General features: G+C 48.9%; 1 protein-coding gene across 4 annotated transcripts in view; it reads left to right on the forward strand.

Annotated features, from left to right (window-relative positions):
• Positions 1-22,689, forward strand: part of KIF6 (kinesin family member 6) — an 873,149-nt gene that overhangs the window by 502,757 nt on the left and 347,703 nt on the right. The window contains exon 16 of one of the 4 annotated variants that reach the window (XM_063918841.1): positions 776-1,225. The exons of the other annotated variants lie outside the window; for them this stretch is intronic. Within the exon in view, the coding sequence (XP_063774911.1) occupies positions 776-837 (62 nt within the window). The 3' untranslated portion in view covers positions 838-1,225. Of the gene's footprint in view, positions 1-775; positions 1,226-22,689 lie in introns of those variants that run through there. 4 annotated transcript variants of the gene reach the window in all.

A 22,689-nucleotide genomic window follows, 5' to 3' on the forward strand; every position in this document is an offset into this window, starting at 1 on the left:
CGCCCTGCCTTGTGGGAGTGTCGTGGGTCTGGCGAAGGTGCGTATCTAAAGATCTCTTCAATTCTGAGTCATGTGTACAGGGAGTGGAAGCTTGACTCTGATGGGTCCCTTACCCCCAACATGCAGCTGGTGCATACTTGCCTACCTGACCCTCTCCATGAGGGAGAAAATGCTCTGTTCCTGGACTTTCCTGGTAATGTATGATTGCCATCACCTGTGGTGAGCTAGTTAATTGATAAGAAAGGTGTTTCACCACAGGTGATGGCAATGATACATTACCAGGAAAGTCCAGGAACAGAGCATTTTCTCCCTCATGGAGAGGGTCAGGTAGGCAAGTATGTGCTGGTGCAAGTGCCAGTACTAGTGATGGCGATTACAGCGGCTGCCGTAACATCAGTGACCGGTACTGGCTTCCGCTTGCTGACACACAAATCCCAGCATCAGGCCTATGGACCCTTGCATTAGCATGAAGTAGTAAATTAGACTTTCACGGCTGCCCGCAGCTACAGCGACTCATGTTCAGTCCCAGTGGAACGTATAAATGTGTGTGAATGCGCCATAGTGCACGTGTTCCAGTACGCACGTTTTATTTGCACTCTGCCATCTGTATGTACATACTGTAAAAGGATGAGTTCCCAACCATTCCTTGTAACATATAACCCCCTTGTGATGGTCATTGTTTATATAGTATCCCCCTCCAAAGTGTACACATTCCGATTAGTTCCTGATAACATTTATTAATACATGTTCTCTTATCTTGATTGTTATGTAACAGATTGCAGTACCCCGTGTAGCTATTCAGCAACTTACTACAAGATACCAGCCCTGCCTGTCTGATTGTTCCATCCTCCATCATTGAGAGCACAATAGTGGTTCTTCTCTTTATTCCGTTCGATGGCTGTCACAGACACTGACAAATCCCTATGCTGAATGAGCTGCAGGATATCACTCCTGTGCGTCGCCTGTGTATAAGTGCGGCTTTATCACAAATTCAGCTTTTCAGAGGAAAATTAATCAAGGAGCTGATTTTGCTACTTTCATGACAGAAATGATTATTGTGCTAAAGCTGGGAGTTCTTGTCTTTGATGAAAGAAGAATGTGCTATTGTGCAGCCAGCTGGCCGCGGCGTACATTACTCAACACATGCTAGTGCCAGCGATTGTTCAGCGACATTGTGTGCTCAATTAGAGCTCAATAAATTAGACGTGTTGTACTTGTGGACAAAGATGCGTCTGCGCTTTCTGATCCCCACATCTATCTTTTTCAGTATGGTTGTATTGGTTTGTTATAATTCTAGGTAATCTCGTATTTACATAGACGTCTAGCTATGGGGTCTTCTATTCCACAAGTGGTGACAGATCTCCATCCAAGCGAGTCAGGTTTCCAGTGGACCCGAGAGTCACATTAATGCTGCAGATGTGGTGGCTGAACACTCTGCTAATCCACAGGATTACGTCCCGGATTCACGGGACTGAGACGTAGAACAGAAGGTGGAGTTTGGTCTATTGATGCAATGCTAGGAAATAAGAATCAATGGAATGGCAGAAAATATATGCTGCTGTCTCGTAAGAATCTATTTCTCATTGTGTCTACGGGCTGAATGCAGTTTAATAATTAGACCCCCGAGTCTCCCTGAAATCTGTTATATCACTGTATAGCTATTGCAGTAAAGACCAGCCAGAGTGGAACTTTAGGTTATAATTCAAGATCGGCAGTGGTTTAGGGATTAGGTAAAGACCGGAATGGTCTGGACCCCGGATCGCTGGACTGGACTGGCTCCCTACAGCAAACTCTGTCATTCTGGAATTTGTAGTGCTCATCCCCTTCTGTCCCAGTCCGGGGAGAGGGGCCTGTCCAGGAGGTTTTGCCTGTGACAGCTGTCACCGTGGTGGCGGGGAGGGAAAGATTATAGCTTCAACGTATGATCTGGACCGTTCTGGTTAGGTTTAGGCTGTGGGGGAAGGGTAAGGGTTAGGCTGCCGGGAGGGGGTTAAGTTTAGGCTGCGGGGAAGGGGGGTTAGGCACCCCTGGGGAGGGTTAGGTTGCGGAGGGTGGGTTAGGTTTAGGCTGCGGGGAGGGAGCATTAGGGTTAGGCACCACCGGGGAGGGTTAGGGTTAGGCTGTAGGGGGGGTTAGGTTTAGGCTGCAGGAAAGGGGGGTTAGGAATCAAGGTTAGCTTGGTTAATTAGTCTATGCCGGTATTTTAAACATTGGGATGCAGTCATTGGTATATTGACAGCCGGCATCCCAATTTTCGGGATCCTGATACCAACCCCCCCTTCCCCATATCTATCCACTTGTGCAAGTAGCAGTCGTCACTATCAGCAGGCAGTTGCACCAGCATTGTTCTTGGTGCAACAGATTGATCGGAAATCAGGCCGATCTCTGCGTAGACTCCCCTCTGATTATCCCACAATTCCAACTACACGCCCCCAGGACACTTATCCTACTTAGACTCCCAGTTGATGCCCAGTTACCCCCATTCCGGGAGCAAGTGAAGAGGTGGCTGAGATACGTGCAAGTCTGAATCGCCCGTAGTTACCAGTGGTTGTGTAAGCTTGGTTACTGAGAATGTGGAGTGCATAATATTTCAATATCCATCTGCAAAACAGAATTGTGTGCAGCTCTATATCAGCCTGTTGTGTTCCCTATGGTGGGGGAAGCGGCACAGACAGCCATGACCATAAGTAATGGGGGAAATCATCAGTGATGCTACAGATGCAGAGAGGAGATACCTGTACCTGTAGGTATATTTTGTCAACATTCATCTTATCGACATGGCCATGATGTCAATATGTAATTAGAATGTTGCTAAAATTGTGTCCCAGTTGGGTCCAGCGCTCAGGTGATGGTGACTTCTGGCTGTGATAGAGCAGATCTGGTAGTATCCGTTACCCCTAACTAACCATAACCCACCCCTTTGTGCCGATCCTTAACTTTCCCCTTCCGCAGTCTAACCCAAACACTCCTCCTAGTTCCTTATCCTAACCCTTCCCTCCCGCAGTCTAACTCTCCCTTCCTGCAGACTAACCGTAACTCTCCCCATAGTGCCTAACCCTCCCCTCCTACACCCTTACCCTAACTCTGTCCTTACTGCCTAACCCTAACTCTCACCCTAGTGCCTAACCGTAACACTTCCCTTCCGCAGCCGAACCCTATCTCTATCCCTACTGACTAACTCTCCTCTCCTACAGCCTTACACTAACTCTGTCCTTACTGCCTAATCCTAACTCCGCCCCCCTAGTGCCTAACCCTCCCCTCCTGCAGCCTAACCCTAACTCTTCCCCTAGTGCCTAACTCCTAACAGACCCACAGCCTGCATGAAGGGCTTTACAGTGTGATCGCTGTTGTAACAGCGATCGCCTCTGAATTAAGCCCTCTAACTCTCCCCCTACTGCCTAACTCTAACCCTTCCCCTACTGCCTAATCCTAACTCTCCCCTACTGCCTAACCCTAATCCTCTCCTCTTGCAGCCTAACCCTAACTCTCCCCCTACTGCTGAACACTAACCCTCTCCTGTAGCACTTCCTGTAGAATGTCGACCTTTCACATGTCAGCATGTTCTGTGTCGACATTTCAGCAATATGTTGTGATTGTTGACAGTGTGGCTGCATCCCATTTGGATGTGTTACTAGTAGGAGTGAGCTGAACATATTTACTTCTACAGCCGCCGAGGTGGTGATTGTCTGCCCCATTGGGATGTAGTCATGATCTCGGCGGTCAGGGTCCCGACAGAGGGATCCTGGTGTTCACAATGCCGACAAATCCCGACAGTAAGTATTAGGGTTAGGGTCAGGGTTAGTTTTAGGATGAAGCACTAGGGAAAGGCCTAGGCTTAGGCTGCGGGATGGGATGGTTAGGGTTAGGCTGCGGGAGCGGTGGGTTAGGGCTAGGGTTACGGTTAGAATACTGACCAGGATCCGTTTGCATTGTGACCGCCGTGATTCCGCTGTCAGGATTCTGACCATCCCATGACCCTACTTTCTTTGCCGTGTCATTTGCACAAGTGGATGCATATTAATAAGTGCAGATTAAGTGGTTCCGAATATGAAACAAGATACTGAAGTTGTGATGCCCCCGTGTCCCCTACAGTCTTGAACCCTATAAATTGGAGTCAGACGTTTCATGTTTCTCTGGCAGGACTTGGCCTGAAGATCTCCATATAGAATCTCCAAACCCGCTCCAAACGGCTGAATGAACTCTCTCTTTGTTGTGCTAGCCCCACTTAAAATGTGCAGTTTGTGTGGCTGGAACTATACACCTCTATGACAACGTTTGTTTTGGCATGGAACCTGATTTCTGTGGAACTCCGGGGCTACTTTGCTCACGTCTAGTAGTTGCTCCTGGCAGACACATTCTAGGAGCAAACCCCCTCTTAGTTTTCAGATATGATTATGGAAAGACTTGTGCTTGTATTGAAGAAGAGGAAGCCTTTGGTGTTTTACTAAGCTGCACAGTGCAGACGTTCTGGATCACGTCCTCATTAGCACCTACAGTGCTCCAAGGTCCATGATCCAGTTCACAAGGCCCAACGTACTCAACGCTTCCACTGAGCAGAATTTCAGTACTGATGATTCAGTGTCCAGTCTCATCCATGACCAGTATTTGTAGTAATATAAATCAGATGTTGTTACCGATGGCCAGAGCACTCTTTAGCCATATCCCTTCCTCTACTTTAATTGTGAATAATAAAATAGCATTGCTGGGAAAATCAACAGGGCAGTTGGAGCAGGAAAAGATCCAGTTCTCAACATTCTTTTCTCAGTTGAAATTGTGGTGATTTATTTAGTGCGAATTCAGTCCAGAAGGTTTAAGTGTGTTGCTGTGCCTGAGACGGACATTCTGCAGCGGGGCTTGGTGAGCCCAAGTGTAGTTATCATGCAAAGGGTGGTGCCATCCTGGCCGCATAGGATATGAGTGCACACTGTTCCCATAAAGTAGTAATGCAAACATGTACCCTTTCTATGCCAGATCTACAATATCCGGCCCTTTTACACTGCCATGATACATACAATCTGGGAATTATTACTGCAACGTTCTAGATGATTACACACAGCAGAAGGGGCTATGGGCCTTATTCAAAAATGTACGCTGACCCAATGGTTTGCATCCACCTCCAATGGTTGGAGATCTGCACATGTCTCTTTCTGAACTACGGGCGCAGTGTCCTTAAGCCACTGCATGATTCACAAAATAAGGCCAGTGTCAGCATCTTCCGATGCTGATTTATTGGCCTCAGCTGTGAACCGAAGATGGCTATTCTTAGGCTAACTCAGATGACTGATGCTGCAACCGATGGTCGCGATGGTGATCAGATTCTGTGCCTTCAGGTGCAGCTCTTGGATCGGTGTCCTTTGTCCTCAGACGCTTCCTGCTGCATTGGAATTATTTTGCATCGCTGTTTTATCTTTTTATCAGCGAAGCAAATAGCATCCATATATGATTCAGGCCCTATGAACTCGTATATTTATAAGGAGTCGCCTTCAATACAGGGAGTAATGGTACAGGGAGTAATGGTACAGGGAGTAATGGTACAGGGAGTAATGGTACAGGGAGCAATGGTACAGGCAATGGTACAGGGAGCAATGGTACAGGGAGTAATGGTACAGGGAGTAATGGTACAGGGAGTAATGGTACAGGGAGCAATGGTACAGGGAGTAATGGTACAGGGAGTAATGGTACAGGGAGCAACAGGGAGTAATGGTACAGGGAGTAATGGTACAGGGAGTAATGGTACAGGGAGTAATGGTACAGGGAGTAATGGTACAGGGAGTAATGGTACAGGGAGCAATGGTACAGGGAGCAACAGGGAGTAATGGTACAGGGAGTAATGGTACAGGGAGTAATGGTACAGGGAGTAATGGTACAGGGAGCAATGGTACAGGGAGTAATGGTACAGGGAGCAATGGTACAGGGAGTAATGGTACAGGGAGTAATGGTGACATCACCAAAGTTTTTTTTTTTTTTTTTAAGGTGCGCAGAGGAAATCATTTACCAAATGCAGTGATACATACATCATAGTGCCTGTATACCCTTCTACCCTGTATATGAGCTGAGTCGCACACAGAGAGGAAGAACCTGAAGAGACAAACTGTAGAAGTGTAAATGTCACATTAAGGTCCAAGGGGCAGATGTATTAACCTGAAGAAGGCATAAGGAAGTGATAAACCAGTGATATGTGCAAGGTGATAAACACACCAGCCAATCAGCTCCAATATGTAAATAAACAGTTAGGAGCTGATTGGCTGGTGGGTTTATCACCTTGCACATATCACTGGTTTATCACTTCCTTATGCCATCTTCAGGTTAATACATCTACCCCCAAGTACTTTACCGCCACCACTTCCTATTAATCCAACTTTCTCTGACGTCCTAGTGGATGCTGGGTACTCCGTAAGGACCATGGGGTATAGACGGGCTCCGCAGGAGACTGGGCACTCTTAAAAGAAAGATTAGGTACTATATCTGGTGTGCACTGGCTCCTCCCTCTATGCCCCTCCTCCAGACCTCAGTTAGTATCTGTGCCCGGCCAGAGCTGGATGCACCCTAGGGGCTCTCCTGAGCTTCCTAGAAAAGAAAGTATTTGTTAGGTTTTTTATTTTCAGTGAGATCTGCTGGCAACAGACTCACTGCTACGTGGGACTGAGGGGAGAGAAGCGAACCTACCTGCTTGCAGCTAGCTTGGGTTTCTAAGGCTACTGGACACCATTAGCTCCAGAGGGATCGAACACAGGCCCAGTCCTCGGTCGTCCGGTCCCGGAGCCGCGCCGCCGTCCCCCTTGCAGAGCCAGAAGAATGAAGAGAAGTTGAAAATCGGCAGCTGAAGACTCCGGTCTTCATTAAGGTAGCGCACAGCACTGCAGCTGTGCGCCATTGCTCCCTTAGCACACCACACACTCCGGTCACTGATGGGTGCAGGGCGCTGGGGGTGGGAGGGGGGCGCCCTGGGCAGCAATTAGATTACCTTATTACCTTACTTGGCGAAAAGCACATAATACAGTCTGATTAACTGTATATGTGCATTAACCCCCGCCATAAAAGGACAGAAGCCCGCCGCTGAGGGGGCCGGGCCTTCTTCCTCAGCACACCGGCGCCATTTTCTCTTCACAGCTCAGTTGGAAGGAAGCTCCCCAGGCTCTCCCCTGCAGTATCCTGGTACACAAAGGGTAAAAAAGAGAGGGGGGGCACATAAATTTAGGCACAAAACTGTGTATATAAGCTGCTATAGGGGAAAAATCACTCAGTATAGTGTACATCCCTGTATTATATAGCGCTGTGGTGTGTGCTGGCATACTCTCTCTCTGTCTCTCCAAAGGGCCTGGTGGGGGAACTGTCTTCAAATAGAGCATCCCCTGTGTGTGTGGTGTGTCGGTACACGTGTGTCGACATGTCTGAGGTAAAAGGCTCCTCTAAGGAGGTGATAGAGCGGATAAGTGTGTGGGAGGGTGTCTCCGTCAACAACGCTGACACCTGTTTGGATATGTGTAAGTGCTGAGGTAAAATTATTGCACAAAAGGTTAGGGAACAGAAAGGAAATCTACCCTGGTCTGTCCCTATGTCACAGAGTCCTTCAGAGTCTCTCTATGCTCACTATCCAAAATAACAAAGTATCGACACGGAGTTTAACTCCACTGTCGACTACGATAATGCAAAGTTACAGCCAAGAGGGCTAAAAGATATTCAATATATGATTATTGGAATAAAAGATGATTTGCATATCACTGATGACCCATCTGTCCCTGACACGAGAGTACACATGTTAAGGGGAAGAATGCTGAGGTAAATTTCCCTCCTCTCATGAGGAAAAAGAGCGGGAATCTCCAGACAAGAGACGGCAGCTTCCCACAAGAGAATTCTCAGGCTGGATCCTTTCCCCACTAGGGCCAGGATGTGTTGAGAATCTTCCCCTTGGGTGTCCTGTTTGCACTAGCTATTCTCAGGGATCCTGCAGATAGTGTGCACATTCTAGTATACTACCCAGACCGGCGATTGTGTCGGCATGGGTTTATAGCGCTGTGGCAGCGTGGACAGGTACCTTATCAGCAGAGATTGAGACCCTAGTATGCATATAAATATTTTAAGATGCTGTCTTAAGTGATAGATATATAATTATAAAGCATGCCCAAAGGGACATGAGTATACTGGGTCCTAGAGACAAAAGCTATGTCGATTTCTGCTTGACGTGTCCTGTAGAATATACATTGGACAGATGATGCCGACTTAAGAGGCATATGGAAGGCTGAGGATTGTGTGGAGAAAGGTTCTCGGGCCTGGTCTCCACAGCTATAGCTGGTAATTCTGATATTTTGCCTTATATTCCTGCACAGCCTAGGAAAGCACGACATTATTAAATGCAGCTTTTCGAATAAAGAAACAAGAAAGTCTGAGGTGCGTCCTTTCTTGTCAGAGCCGGGGGCAGAGGAAAGAAGCTGTACAACACAGCTAGTCCCCAGGAACAGAAGTCCTCCCCGGCCTCTACAAAAATCCACCGCATGTCGCTGGGGCTCCACAGGCGGAGCTAGGCCTGGTGGGGACACGCCTTCGTAAGTTCAGCCACAAGTGGGTTCACTCCCTGTTAGATCCCTGGGCAATAGAAATTGTATCGCAGGGATACAGGCTGGACTGTGAGAAGATGCCCCCTCACCGAGGACCCGGCGGGCTTCCCCCCAAGAGAGGGAGCCAGAGTTAACTGCAATTCGTAAATTGTATCTTCAACAGGTGGTGGTCAAGGGTCCCCTCCTTCAACAAGAGGGTGTTATTATTCGACCATGTTATAATCCCGAAACCAGACGGTTCGGTTAGACCCATATTGAATTAAAATCCCTGAACATATACCTGAAAAGGTTCAGGTTCAAGATGGAATCGCTAAGAGCGGTCATTGCAAGCCTGAAATGAATCGGGACATAAGGGATGCATACCTTCGTGTCCCCATTTATCCACCTCATCAGGCGTACCTCAGAATTGCGGTACGGGATTGTCATTACCAATTTCACCAAGGTAATGGCGGATATAATGGTGCTCCTGCGGAAGCAAGGTGTCACTATTATCACATACTTGGATGATCTCATAAAAGCGAGATCAAGAGAGCAGTTGCTGGACAGCGTATCACCTTCTCTGGAAGTGAAACGGCAACACGACTGGATTCTATATATTCCGAAGTCGCAGTTGGATCCTACAGCTCATCTGCCTCGCCTAGGCATGATCCTAGACACAGACCAGAAGAGGGTTTATCTCCCGATAGAGAGAGCTCAGGAGCTCATGATACTTGTCAGGAATCTATTGAAAAACAAAAACAGATGTCAGTGCATCACTGCACTCGAGTCCTGGGAAGGATGATGGCATCATACGAGGCCATCCCCTTCGGCTGGTTCCATGCAAGGACAATGGAACTTACTGGACAAGTGGTCCGGATCACATCTTCAGATGCATCGGTTAATCACCCTATCCCCCAGGGCCAGGGTGTCTCTCCTGTGGTGGCTGCGGAGTGCTCACCTTCTCGAGGGCCGCAGATTCGGCATTCAGGACTGGGTCCTGGTGACCACGGATGCAAGCCTCCGAGGGTGGGGGGCAGTTACACAGGGAAGAAAATTCCAAGGTTTGTGGTCAAGCCAACAGACTTGCCTTCACATCAATATCCTGGAACTAAGGGCCATATACAACGCCCTAAGTCAAGCGGAGTTCCTGCTTCGCGACCAACCGGTTCTGATCCAGTCAGACCGCAGGGGCTCATGTAAACCGCCAGGGCGGCACAAGGAGCAGGGTGGCGAGGGTAGAAGCCACCACAATTCTTCGCTGGGCGGAGAATCAAGTAAGCGCACTGTCAGCAGTGTTCATTCCGGGAGTGGACACGACCTCTACCCGGGAAAGTGGTGACTTCGTCAGGAAGTCTTCACGCAGTTTTGCAAATTGATGGAAACTGCCTCAGGTGGACTACGTGGCGTCCCACCTCAATAAAAAGATAAAAAAGGTTTTACGCTGGGTCAAGGGACTCTCAGGCGATAGCTGTGGTCGCACTAGTAACACCGTGGGTGTTCCAGTCGGTCTATATATTCCCTCCTCTTCCTCTCCGACCCAAGGGCTGAGAATTGTAATAAACGGAGGAGTGTGAACAATATTCTTTGCTCTGGATTGGCCAAGAAGGACTCGGTACCCGGAACTGCAAGAAATGCTCTCAGAGGACCCATGGCCTCTGCCTCTCAGTCAGGACATGTTGCAACAGGGACCCTGTCTTATCCAAGACTTCCGCGACTGCGTTGGACGGCATGGCGGTTGAACGCCGGATCCTAGCGGAAAAGGGCATTCCGGATGCAGTTATTCCTACGCTGATAAAGGCTAGGAAAGACGTGACAGCAAGACTTTTTCACTGTATATGGCGAAAATAGGTTGCTTGGTGTGTGGCCGGGAAGGCCCTACAGAGGAATTCCAGGGGGGTCGATTCCTGCACTTCCTACAGTCAGGAGTGACTATGGGCCTAAAATTAGGATCCATAAAGGCCAAGATTTCGGCCCTATCCCTTTTTCTCTTAAAAAAGAACTGGCTTCACTGCCTGAAGTTCGGACGTTGTTACAGGGGTGCTGCATATTCAGCCCCTTTTGTGCCTCCAGTGGCACCTTGGGATCTTAACGTGTGTTGGATTCCTAAAATCCCACTGGTTTGAGCCACTTAAGACCGTGGAGCTAAAATATCTCACGGGGAAAGTGGTCATGCTTTTGGCCTTAGCTTGGACTAGGCGTGTGTCAGAATTGGCGGCTTTGTCATGTAAAAGCCCATATCTGATCTTCCATATGGAAAGGGCAGAATGGAGGACTCGTCCCCAATTTCTCCCTAAGGTGGTATCATCGTTTCATTTGAACCTACCTATTGTGGTGCCTGCGGCTACTAGGGACTTGGAGGATTCCAAGTTGCTGGACGTAGTCCGGGCCCTGAAACTTTATGTTTCCAGGACGGCTAGAGTCAGAAAAACTGACTCGCTATTTATCCTGCATGCACCCAACAAGCTGGGTGCTCCTGCTTCAAAGCAGACTATTGCTCGCTGGATCTGTAGCACGATTCAGCTTGCACATTCTGCGGCTGGACTGCCGCATCCTAAATCAGTAAAAGCCCATTCCACGAGGAAGGTGGGCTCTTCTTGGGCGGCTGCCCGAGGGGTCTCGGCTTTACAACTTTGCCGAGCTGCTACTTGGTCGGGTTCAAACACTTTTGCAAAATTCTACAAGTTTGATACCCTGGCTGAGGAGGACCTTGAGTTTGCTCATTCGGTGCTGCAGAGTCATCCGCACTCTCCCGCCCGTTTGGGAGCTTTGGTTTAATCCCCATGGTCCTTACGGAGTACCCAGCATCCACTAGGACGTCAGAGAAAATAAGAATTTACTCACCGGTAATTCTATTTCTCGTAGTCCGTAGTGGATGCTGGGAGCCCGTCCCAAGTGCGGAGTCTCTGCAATACATGTATATAGTTATTGCTTAACTAAAGGGTTATTGTATGAGCCATCTGTTGAGAAAGGCTCAGTTATTGTTCATACTGTTAACTGGGTATAGTTATCACGAGTTGTACGGTGTGATTGGTGTGGCTGGTATGAGTCTTACCCTGGATTCCAAATCCTTTCCTAGTAATGTCAGCTCTTCCGGGCACAGTTTCCCTAACTGAGGTCTGGAGGAGGGGCATAGAGGGAGGAGCCAGTGCACACCAGATATAGTACCTAATCTTTCTTTTAAGAGTGCCCAGTCTCCTGCGGAGCCCGTCTATACCCCATGGTCCTTACAGAGTACCCAGCATCCACTACGGACTACGAGAAATAGAATTACCGGTGAGTAAATTCTTATTTTTCTATTTTCTCTTAAAATACAGTTTGGGTTAGCTTCATATATTAATAAAAAGGAATCCTGAGAGTAAGGGTCCATCTCTATTTATTGCATGGAGCAATGGGTTTATTTGTTTGAAATTCCCAGATACAACGCACTGTGGAAGAGAGAAACAGGCTCCTTTAAAACTATAGGATGAGACCCAAGACCATCAGGTGCTAAATTGTTCTCCTTTTGCAGAATTAAAAACACAGGCCTCTAAAAATGTGCCGTCACCAGCTGACATTTCGGTAACGCCGCTCCGCAGTTGTAAACCTCGTTTCTGCGCCAGTTCTGGAAATGTCAGCACTCCACCCAGTCAAGCCCAGTGCAGTGTGCTTCACAATCCCATGGCATTGCACTGCGGACCCACAGCCGATTTTACACTGAATAATCTGCTCTTCCGAAGATTCCTCCGGTGGGTACAGACCATAATGTGCTTTCTTTAATTAAGTGAGGTAAACCCTGTGTATTTGTCCCATCTCATTAAAATGTCACCTAAGTACAGTAAAACCACAAAGTAGCACATGGGATCATCGCTGCCGGTGTCTCAGGCTGGAAATGCGCGGAAAACATGACCTGCCTTTATTTGTATTTGTGTAGACAGAGGTCGTTAGAGAAATCTTGTCTGGTAAACCACGACCACCTGTCCTGTAACTGTGTAAACTGTGTGAGCGGGCTGTAGTGTAATATGTGCAGTACAGTACGTGTCTCCATAGACATACATTACGCCGGAACATCACTTAATGCTGTTATTACTCTGATTTCGTTCCAGCATCTTTGCCCAGATCTGTTCAGAATAATCAAGGGAAAGTGGGACAGTCTATGATTCCATTACTTTATTCTCAGTTTTCCTTATGTGAAATGTTTTAAGATCCAGATTAATTTCCTCCTTAGAACACATGTACTATATTATGATGCCTTATAGGCTTTTATAGACCTTTTTTGTTTGTTTTTATGGCCACATATGTACAGAGAACATTCATTAGATATGTTATGTATTTATATGAGGCCCCTTCTACTGTGTTAGGGCTCATGCAGCAATTTGCCGTATTCTGTAATGTGGTTACGGAGGGATAGTGACTGTATGCAGGAATGCAATAACATTGCTGCATTACACTGAACATGAAGGGTTTGTGTAAGGTCAGACCGTGACGTGTCCGTTTCCATCATATGCAGACAGTGAGTAAGCAGATCTGTGCTGCTGTGTGATGGCGGCACTATCAGGAGTACAATCTGCAGCTCTGTCTACACATCATGCGGGTGCTGTGTCAGCTGTGTGATCGCTGTGCTGTTAGGAGTATACTCTGCAGCTCTATCTACACATCATGCGGGTGCTGTGTCAGCTGTGTGATCGCTGTGCTGTTAGGAGTATACTCTGCAGCTCTATCTACACATCATGCGGGTGCTGTGTCAGCTGTGTGATCGCTGTGCTGTTAGGAGTATACTCTGCAGCTCTATCTACACATCATGCGGGTGCTGTGTCAGCTGTGTGATCGCTGAGCTGTTAGGAGTATACTCTGCAGCTCTGCCTACACATCATGCGGGTGCTGTGTAAGCTGTGTGATCGCTGTGCTGTTAGGAGTATACTCTGCAGCTCTATCTACACATCATGCGGGTGCTGTGTCAGCTGTGTGATCGCTGTGCTGTTAGGAGTATACTCTGCAGCTCTATCTACACATCATGCGGGTGCTGTGTCAGCTGTGTGACTGCTAAGTTGTTAGGAGTATACTCTGCAGCTCTATCTACACATCATGCGGGTGCTGTGTCAGCTGTGTGATCGCGGCACTATCCGGAGCACAATCTGCAGCTCTATCTACACATCATGTGGGTGCTGTGTCAGCTGTGTGATCGCGGCACTATCCGGAGCACAATCTGCAGCTCTATCTACACATCATGCGGGTGCTGTGTCAGCTGTGTGATCGCGGCACTATCCGGAGCACAATCTGCAGCTCTGTCTACACATCATGCGGGTGCTGTGTCAGCTGTGTGACTGCTGAGTTGTTAGGAGTATACTCTGCAGCTCTATCTACACATCATGCGGGTGCTGTGTCAGCTGTGTGATCACGGCACTATCCGGAGCACAATCTGCAGCTCTATCTACACATCATGCGGGTGCTGTGTAAGCTGTGTGATCGCGGCACTATCCGGAGCACAATCTGCAGCTCTATCTACATATCATGCGGGTGCTGTGTCAGCTGTGTGATCGCTGTGCTGTTAGGAGTATACTCTGCAGCTCTATCTACACATCATGCGGATGCTGTGTCAGCTATGTGATCGCTGTGCTGTTAGGAGTATACTCTGCAGCTCTATCTACACATCATGCGGGTGCTGTGTCAGCTGTGTGATCGCTGTGTTGATAGGAGTATACTCTGCACCTCTATCTACATGCCGGATCCCAATCAGGATCCCGGTAGTAAAAATACCGATGTCTGAACCCCGACACAGCTCGAAATGCTGGTGCCGGCATCCCAACACCTGGGATCCCGAACGAGACACTGCCGGGCCGCCGGAGAGGTAAGCTGCCGGAGTGGGGGGAGGTTAGGTTTAGGCTACAGGGGGAGGGTTAGGGTTAGGTTGCGGGGGGTGGAAGGTGAGGTTTAGGCTGTGGGAAGGGGCCGTAGACCAAGGGCAGTACTGGAGACCAATGACCTGATTCAGAGGTGCACGCTGTACTGGGACCAAGTGTATATATATATATATATATATTTCTCTGACGTCCTAAGTGGATGCTGGGACTCCGTAAGGACCATGGGGAATAGCGGCTCCGCAGGAGACTGGGCACAACTAAAGAAAGCTTTAGGACTAACTGGTGTGCACTGGCTCCTCCCACTATGACCCTCCTCCAGACCTCAGTTGGAATCTTGTGCCCGGCTGAGCTGGATGCACACTAGGGGCTCTCCTGAGCTCCTAGAAAGAAAGTATATTTTAGTTTTTTTATTTTACAGTGAGATCTGCTGGCAACAGACTCACTGCAGCGAGGGACTAAGGGGAGAAGAAGCGAACCTACCTAACTGGTGGTAGTTTGGGCTTCTTAGGCTACTGGACACCATTAGCTCCAGAGGGATCGACCGCAGGACCCGACCTTGGTGTTCGTTCCCGGAGCCGCGCCGCCGGCCCCCTTACAGAGCCAGAAGCAAGAAGTGTTCCGGAAAATCGGCGGCAGAAGATTTCTGTCTTCAACAAGGTAGCGCACAGCACTGCAGCTGTGCGCCATTGCTCCTCATGCACACCTCACACTCCGGTCACTGATGGGTGCAGGGCGCTGGGGGGGGGCGCCCTGAGGGCAATATAACCACCTTGGCTGGCAAATCATCACAATATATAGTCCCAGGGCTATATATGTGATAAATTACCCCTGCCAGAATCCATGAAAAAAGCGGGAGAAAAGTCCGCCGAAAAAGGGGCGGGGCTATCTCCCTCAGCACACTGGCGCCATTATTTCTTCTCAGTGCAGCTGGAAGACAGCTCCCCAGGCTCTCCCCTGTAGTTTTCAGGCTCAAAGGGTTAAAAAGAGAGGGAGGGCACTACATTTAGGCGCAATATGTGTATACAAGCAGCTATGGGGGAAAAATCACTCAGTTATAGTGTTAATCCCTGCATTATATAGCGCTCTGGTGTGTGCTGGCATACTCTCTCTCTCTGTCTCCCCAAAGGACTTTGTGGGGTCCTGTCCTCAGTCAGAGCATTCCCTGTGTGTGTGCGGTGTGTCGGTACGGCTGTGTCGACATGTTGGATGAGGAAGGTTACGTGGAGGCGGAGCAGAGGCCGATAAATTGGATGTCGCCCCCTGTGGGGCCGACACCAGAGTGGATGGATAGGTGGAAGGTATTAACCGACAATGTCAACTCCTTACATAAAAGGCTGGATGACGTAACAGCTGTGGGACAGCCGGCTTCTCAGCCCGCGCCTGCCCAGGTGTCTCAAAGGCCATCAGGGGCTCAAAAAACGCCCGTTACCTCAGATGGCAGACACAGATGTCGACACTGAGTCTGACTCCAGTGTCGACGAGGTTGAGACATATACACAATCCACTAGGAACATCAGTTGCATGATCTCGGCAATGAAAAATGTGTTGCACATTTCTGACATTAACCCAAGTACCACATAAAAGGGGTTTTATGTTTGGGGAGAAAAAGCAGCCAGTGTTTTGTTCCCCCATCAGATGAGTGAATGAAGTGTGTAAAGAAGCGTGGGTTCCCCCGATAAGAAACTGGTAATTTCTAAAAAGTTACTGCTGGCGTACCCTTTCCCGCCAGAGGATAGGTCACGTTGGGAGATATCCCCTAGGGTGGATAAGGCGCTCACACGTTTGTCAAAAAAGGTGGCACTGCCGTCTGGGGATACGGCCACTTTGAAGGAGCCTGCTGATAAAAAGCAGGAGGCTATCCTGAAGTCTGTATATACACACTCAGGTACTATACTGAGACCTGCATTTGCCTCAGCATAAATAGTGCTGCTGCAGCGTGGTCTGATACCCTGTCAGATAATATAAATACCCTAGACAGGGATAATATTTTGCTAACATAGAGCATATTAAAGACGTCGTCTTATATATGAAGGATGCACAGAGGGATATTTGCCGGCTGGCATCCAGAATTAATGCAATGTCCATTCTGCCAGGAGGGTATTAGAGACCCGGCAGTGGACAGGTGATGCTGCCTTTAAAAGGCATATGGAGATTCTGCCTTATAAGGGTGAGGAATTGTTTGGGGATGGTCTCTGGGACCTCGTATCCAAAGCAACAGCTGGGAAGAAATTTTTTTACCTCAGGTTTCCTCACAGCCTAAGAAAGCACCGTATTTTCAGGTACAGTCCTTTCGGCTTCAGAAAAGCAAGCGGGTCAAAGGCGCTTCCTTTCTGCACAGAGACAAGGGAAGAAGGAAAAAGCTGCACCAGACAGCCAGTTCCCAGGATCAAAAATCTTCCCCCGCTTCCTCTGAGTCCACCGCATGACGCTGGGGCTCCACAGGTGGAGACAGGTGCGGTGGGGGCGCGTCTCGGGAACTTCAGGAACCAGTGGGCTTGCCCACAGGTGGATCCCTAGGTTCTGCAAGTAGTATCACAGGGATACAGGCTGGAAGTTCGAGGCGACTCCCCCTCGCCGTTACCTCACATCAGCCTTGCCTGCTGCCCTCGGAGAAAGGGAGGTAGTATTGGCGGCAATTCACAAGCTGTACTTCCAGCAGGTGAAATCAAGGTACCCCTCCTTCAACAAGGCCGGGGTTACTATTCCAGAATGTTGTGGTACCGAAACCAGACGGTTCGGTGAGACCCATTCTAAAATTGAAATCCTTGAACACTTATATACAAAGGTTCAAGTTCAAAATGGAATCGCTCAGGGCGATTATTGCAAGCCTGGAGAATTTCATGGTATCACTGAACATCAAGGATGCTTACCTGCATGTCCCTATTTACCCTCTTCACCAGGAGTACCTCAAAATTGTGGTACAGGAGTGTCATTACCAATTCCAGACGTTGCCGTTGGTCTGTCCCCGGCACCGAGGGTATTTACCAAGGTAATGGCCGAAATAATTATCCCGTACTTGGACGATCTCCTTATAAAGGCGAGGTCCAGGGAGCAGTTGTTCGTCAGAGTAGCATTATGTCGGGAAGTGCTACAACAGCACGGCTGGATTCTGAATATTCCAAAGTCGCAGCTGGTTCCTACGACGCGTCTACTGTTCCTGGGTATGGTTCTGAACACAGAACAGGAAAAAAGGGTTTCTCCCGGAGGAGAAGTCCAAGGAGTTGTCGTCTCTAGACAGAGACCTCCTAATACAAATACAGGTGTCGGTGCATCAATGCACGCAAGCCCTGGGAAAGATGGTAGCTTCTTACGAAGAAATTCCATTCGCCAGGTCCCATGCAAGGATCTTCCAGTGGGATCTGTTGGACAAGTGGTCCGGGTCGCATCTTCAGATGCATCGGCGGATAACCCTGTCTCCAAGGGCCAGGGTGTCGCTGTTGTGGTGGCTGCAGAGTGCTCATCTTCTAGGGGGCCGCAGATTCGGCATACAGGACTGGGTCCTGGTGACCACGGATGCCAGCCTTCGAGGCTGGGGGGCAGTCACACAGGGAAGAAACTTCCAAGGACTATGGAAAAGTCAGGAGACTTCCCTACACATAAATATTCTGGAACTAAGGGCCATTTACAATGCCCTAAGTCAGGCTAGACCCCTGCTTCAACACCGGCCGGTGCTGATCCAGTCAGACAACATCACGGCGGTCGCTCATGTAAACCGACAGGGCGGCACAAGAAGCAGGATGGCGATGGCAGAAGCCACAAGGATTCTCCGATGCGCGGAAAATCATGTGTTAGCACTGTCAGCAGTGTTCATTCCCGGAGTGGACAACTGGGAAGCAGACTTTCTCAGCAGGCACGACCTCCACCCGGGAGAGTGGGGACTTCATCCAGAAGTCTTCCAAATGATGGTACACCGTTGGGAAAGGCCACAGGTGGACATGATGGCGTCCCGCCTCAACAAAAAGCTAAAAAGATATTGCGCCAGGTCAAGGGACCCTCAGGCGATAGCTGTGGACGCTCTGGTAACACCGTGGGTGTACCACTCGGTGTATGTGTTCCCTTCTCTGCCTCTCATACCCAGGGTAATGAGAATAATAAGAAGGAGAGGAGTAAGAACTATACTCATTGTTCCGGATTGGCCAAGAAGAGCTTGGTACCCAGAACTCCAAGAATAATCTCAGAGGACCCATGGCCTCTGCCGCTCAGACAGGACCTGCTGCAGCAGGGGGCCTGTCTGTTCCAAGACGTACCGCGGCTGCGTTTGACAGCATGGCGGTTGAACGCCGGATCCTGAAGGAAAAGGGCATTCCGGAGGAAGTATTCCTACGCTAATTAAAGCTAGGAAAGAAGTGAACGCAAACCATTATCACCGCATATGGCGGAAATATGTTGCGTGCTGTGAGGCCAGGAAGGCCCCAACGGAGGAATTGCAGCTAGGTCGATTTCTGCACTTCCTACAGTCAGGGGTGACTATGGGCCTAAAATTGGGTTCCATTAAAGTCCAGATTTCGGCTCTATCGATTTTCTTCCAAAATAGAACGGACTTCACTGCCTGAAGTTCAGACTTTTGTTAAGGGAGTGCTGCATAGTCAGCCCCCGTTTGTGCCTCCAGTGGCACCGTGTGATCTCAACGTGGTGTTGGATTTCCTGAAGTCGCATTGGGTTGAGCCACTTAAATCCGTGGAGCTAAAATACCTCATGTGGAAAGTGGTCATGCTGTTGGCCTTGGCGTCGGCCAGGCGTGTATCAGAATTAGCGGCTTTATCATGCAAAAGCCCTTATCTAAAAATTTTTATATGGATAGGGCGGAATTGAGGACTCGTTCCCAATTCCTTCCTAAGGTGGTATCAGTTTTTCATGTGAACCAACCTATTGTGGTGCCTGCGGCTACTGGGGACTTGGAGGATTCCAAGTTACTGGACGTAGTCAGGGCCCTGAAAAATATATGTTTTCAGGACGGCTGGAGTCAGGAAAACTGACTCGCTATTTATCCTGTATGCACCCAACAAGCTGGGTGCTCCTGCGTCTAAGCAGACTATTGCTCGCTGGATCTGTAGCACGATTCAACTTGCACATTCTGCGGCTGGACTGCCGCACCCTAAATCTGTAAAAGCCCATTCCACGAGGAAAGTGGGCTCTTCTTGGGCGGCTGCCCGAGGGGTCTCGGCTTTACAAATTTGCCGAGCTGTTACTTGGTCGGGTTCAAACACTTTTGCAAGAGTCTACAAGTTTGATATCCTGGCTGAGGAGGACCTAGAGTTTGCTCATTCGGTGCTGCAGAGTCATCCGCACTCTCCCGCCCGTTTGGGAGCTTTGGTATAATCCCCATGGTCCTTACGGAGTCCCAGCATCCACTTAGGACGTCAGAGAAAATAAGATTTTACTTACCGATAATTCTATTTCTCGTAGTCCGTAGTGGATGCTGGGCGCCCATCCCAAGTGCGGATTGTCTGCAATACTTGTATATAGTTATTGCCTAACTAAAGGGTTATTGTTGAGCCATCTGTTGAGAGGCTCAGTTGTATTTCATACTGTTAACTGGGTATAGTATCACGAGTTATAGGGTGTGATTGGTGTGGCTGGTATGAGTCTTACCCGGGATTCAAAATCCTTCCTTATTGTGTCAGCTCTTCCGGGCACAGTATCCTAACTGAGGTCTGGAGGAGGGTCATAGTGGGAGGAGCCAGTGCACACCAGGTAGTCCTAAAGCTTTCTTTAGTTGTGCCCAGTCTCCTGCGGAGCCGCTATTCCCCATGGTCCTTACGGAGTCCCAGCATCCACTACGGACTACGAGAAATAGATTTACCGGTGAGTAAAATCTTATTTTTTATATATATATATATATATATATATTGGTAGCAGGGGTGTTCGAATGCATAACTGGACAGACAGACAAACAAACAAACAAACAGAGCAATTCATTTTTTATGTAAGATTTTATATATATATATATATATATGTGTCTCTGGCAGTATTTTAAGTTGGATAATGAGGGTATGTGTAACTGTCAATTTTTTTCTTTTTCCTCCAACTCTCATTAATCACGCCCCAAATCTGCCGCCACCGCATAGCGCTGAGCTGCCCTTATCTTTGTCCAGTCACTAACCTTATGTGAGCAGCTTTTCCGGTGATATCGCCTCCTGCTGGTGAGCTGTGTGCTGCCAGGCCTCTGGAGGACTATGAGACAGGGCAGCAGCAACAGAGTCCTGGTATAGGCAGTTGTTACTATTATGACATCACAGCATGACCTCACAGACAGACACACAAACAGACCAATGCATTTTCTCTATGTATTGTTGTGATTGAGGCCCCGGTCCCTCAAGTGGTGGACTTTTTCACTTGAAGCCTAACTGTATTTTAAATTGGATAATGGAGGCTACGTATGTGTACCAAGTTTGGTCCAGATCCATCAAGGCATGTACAGTAGGAGCCTATGAAGAACAAATATACATACGTACATTGACTTTTATTTATAGTTTTATATATGCGTGCTATTTATACATTTACTTACTTACATAACGGATCTCCCTTCTGCTTCCTGTGCATCCCTCCGATTCCTGGTGCCTCACTTCCGGTTGCGGGTGTGACGTCATCCTGGAAGTGACGCTGCCCGGTCCGCAAGTCAGGGGAGTTCCGGGATTGGCTGTGGATCACCATTGCAACCTGGTAACAATATATTATTCAAACACATCATAAAAACATGCCCTGGACAGCACATGTTAGTGCAAACAAAGTGCTCTAAGTCAAGGGGCTAGCCACACAGCCCTACAATATAACATCTCCTATATAATAGCCCTGTGATTCTGTGCCTGGGTCTCTAACGCTGGGCGTGGCTAGGAGCTCTCATTGGGTTAGTGGCAGGTCTATCACACCCAGTACACAGCTGATTGGGCGAGAAACGCCCTCCCACACAGGTTACATCCAATGGGAGGCTCTGCCCTTTGCATGCTGTGTTTTTACAGAGCAGGATTAGCTACAGCTCCAGCCCCACACCCCAAAATAGCCCCACTGCATCTGCAGCATCATACCCTCCAACAATTTACACATAAACATTGATACACATTCGAAAAGGGGGCGTGGCCACGGGTACACCGGCGTGGCCCCGCCCCTTTCCTATACTTTCAATGGAAGCTTGGAGAGTCAAAAAACGGGACAGACCATAAAAAAAAAGGAACTGTACCTGCCAAAAAGGTGCAGCTGGAGGGTATGCCACTGCATCTGCAGCAAGTCTCTGCGCTGTAGATAGAGGGGGAAAAACAATCCTTTTACTGCAGCGTCCTATGGGGGTCATTCCGAGTTGATCACTAGCTACATTCGTTCGCTCTGCAGCGATCAGGCAAAAACTCTGCACTTCTGCGTATGCAGTGCAATGCGCACATGCGGCGTACTATTACAACGAACGATGTCGTTTTACACAGGGTCTAGCGATGCTTTTCAGTCGCACAGGCAGCCGCAGAGTGATTGACAGGAAGAGGGCGTTTCTGGGTGTCAACTGCCCATTTTCAGGGAGTGTTCGAAAAAACGCAGGTGTGGCTGCCCGAACGCAGGGCGTGTTCATGACGTCAAATCAGGAACTGAATGGTCTGAAGTGATCACAAGCGCCGAGTAGGTCTGAAGCTACTCTGAAACTGCACAAAATATTTTTGTACCCGCTCTCCGATCCCTTCGTTCGCACTTCTGCTAAGCTAAAATACACTCCCAGTGGGCGGCGGCATAGCGTTTGCACGGCTGCTAAAAACTGCTAGCAAGCGATCAACTCGGAATGACCACCAATGTCTTGCTGCCAGTCCACCTGCCCCCTCCGGCATCAACAATCCCCACTCCCCAGCCGCGCCGCAGGTGAAACAAAAGCTGCTGCGGCCACCGGCATAGATGTGTATGAAAGCGGTGCAGCGGAAGGCTTTCATAGGCCTCCCTGCGCCACATACTCTCTGAGCCCCGGAGCCTCCTCTGCGTGTGATGTCACAGAAGTGCCTCCCAGCCACAGCCACGCCCAGATCCCCAGAGGCCCTGACTCCGCAACACAGCACCTGGTCTGCCGGCCTGGAAGCCCCGAGATGGCTAATGTAGCGGATAGAGAGGGTGATATCGCGGAGGGTAATGTATGGACGCTGAATCAATGTAAAAGGTGACAGTGCTGTGCAGTGCAATGGGTGTGCAGTCTGGACCGGTGCTAGGGTGTTCGGCGCCCCCCTGCAAACTATAAATTTGCACCCTCGCATACTTTACAAACGCACAGCACATATAATGACCCCTGTAGTAGAGACACTTACACATGTAATGCCCCCTGTACCAGAGATGCTTACACATGTAATGCCCCC

The sequence above is a fragment of the Pseudophryne corroboree genome, chromosome 4 (assembly GCF_028390025.1).
Source record: "Pseudophryne corroboree isolate aPseCor3 chromosome 4, aPseCor3.hap2, whole genome shotgun sequence".
Taxonomy (NCBI): Eukaryota; Metazoa; Chordata; class Amphibia; order Anura; family Myobatrachidae; genus Pseudophryne; species Pseudophryne corroboree.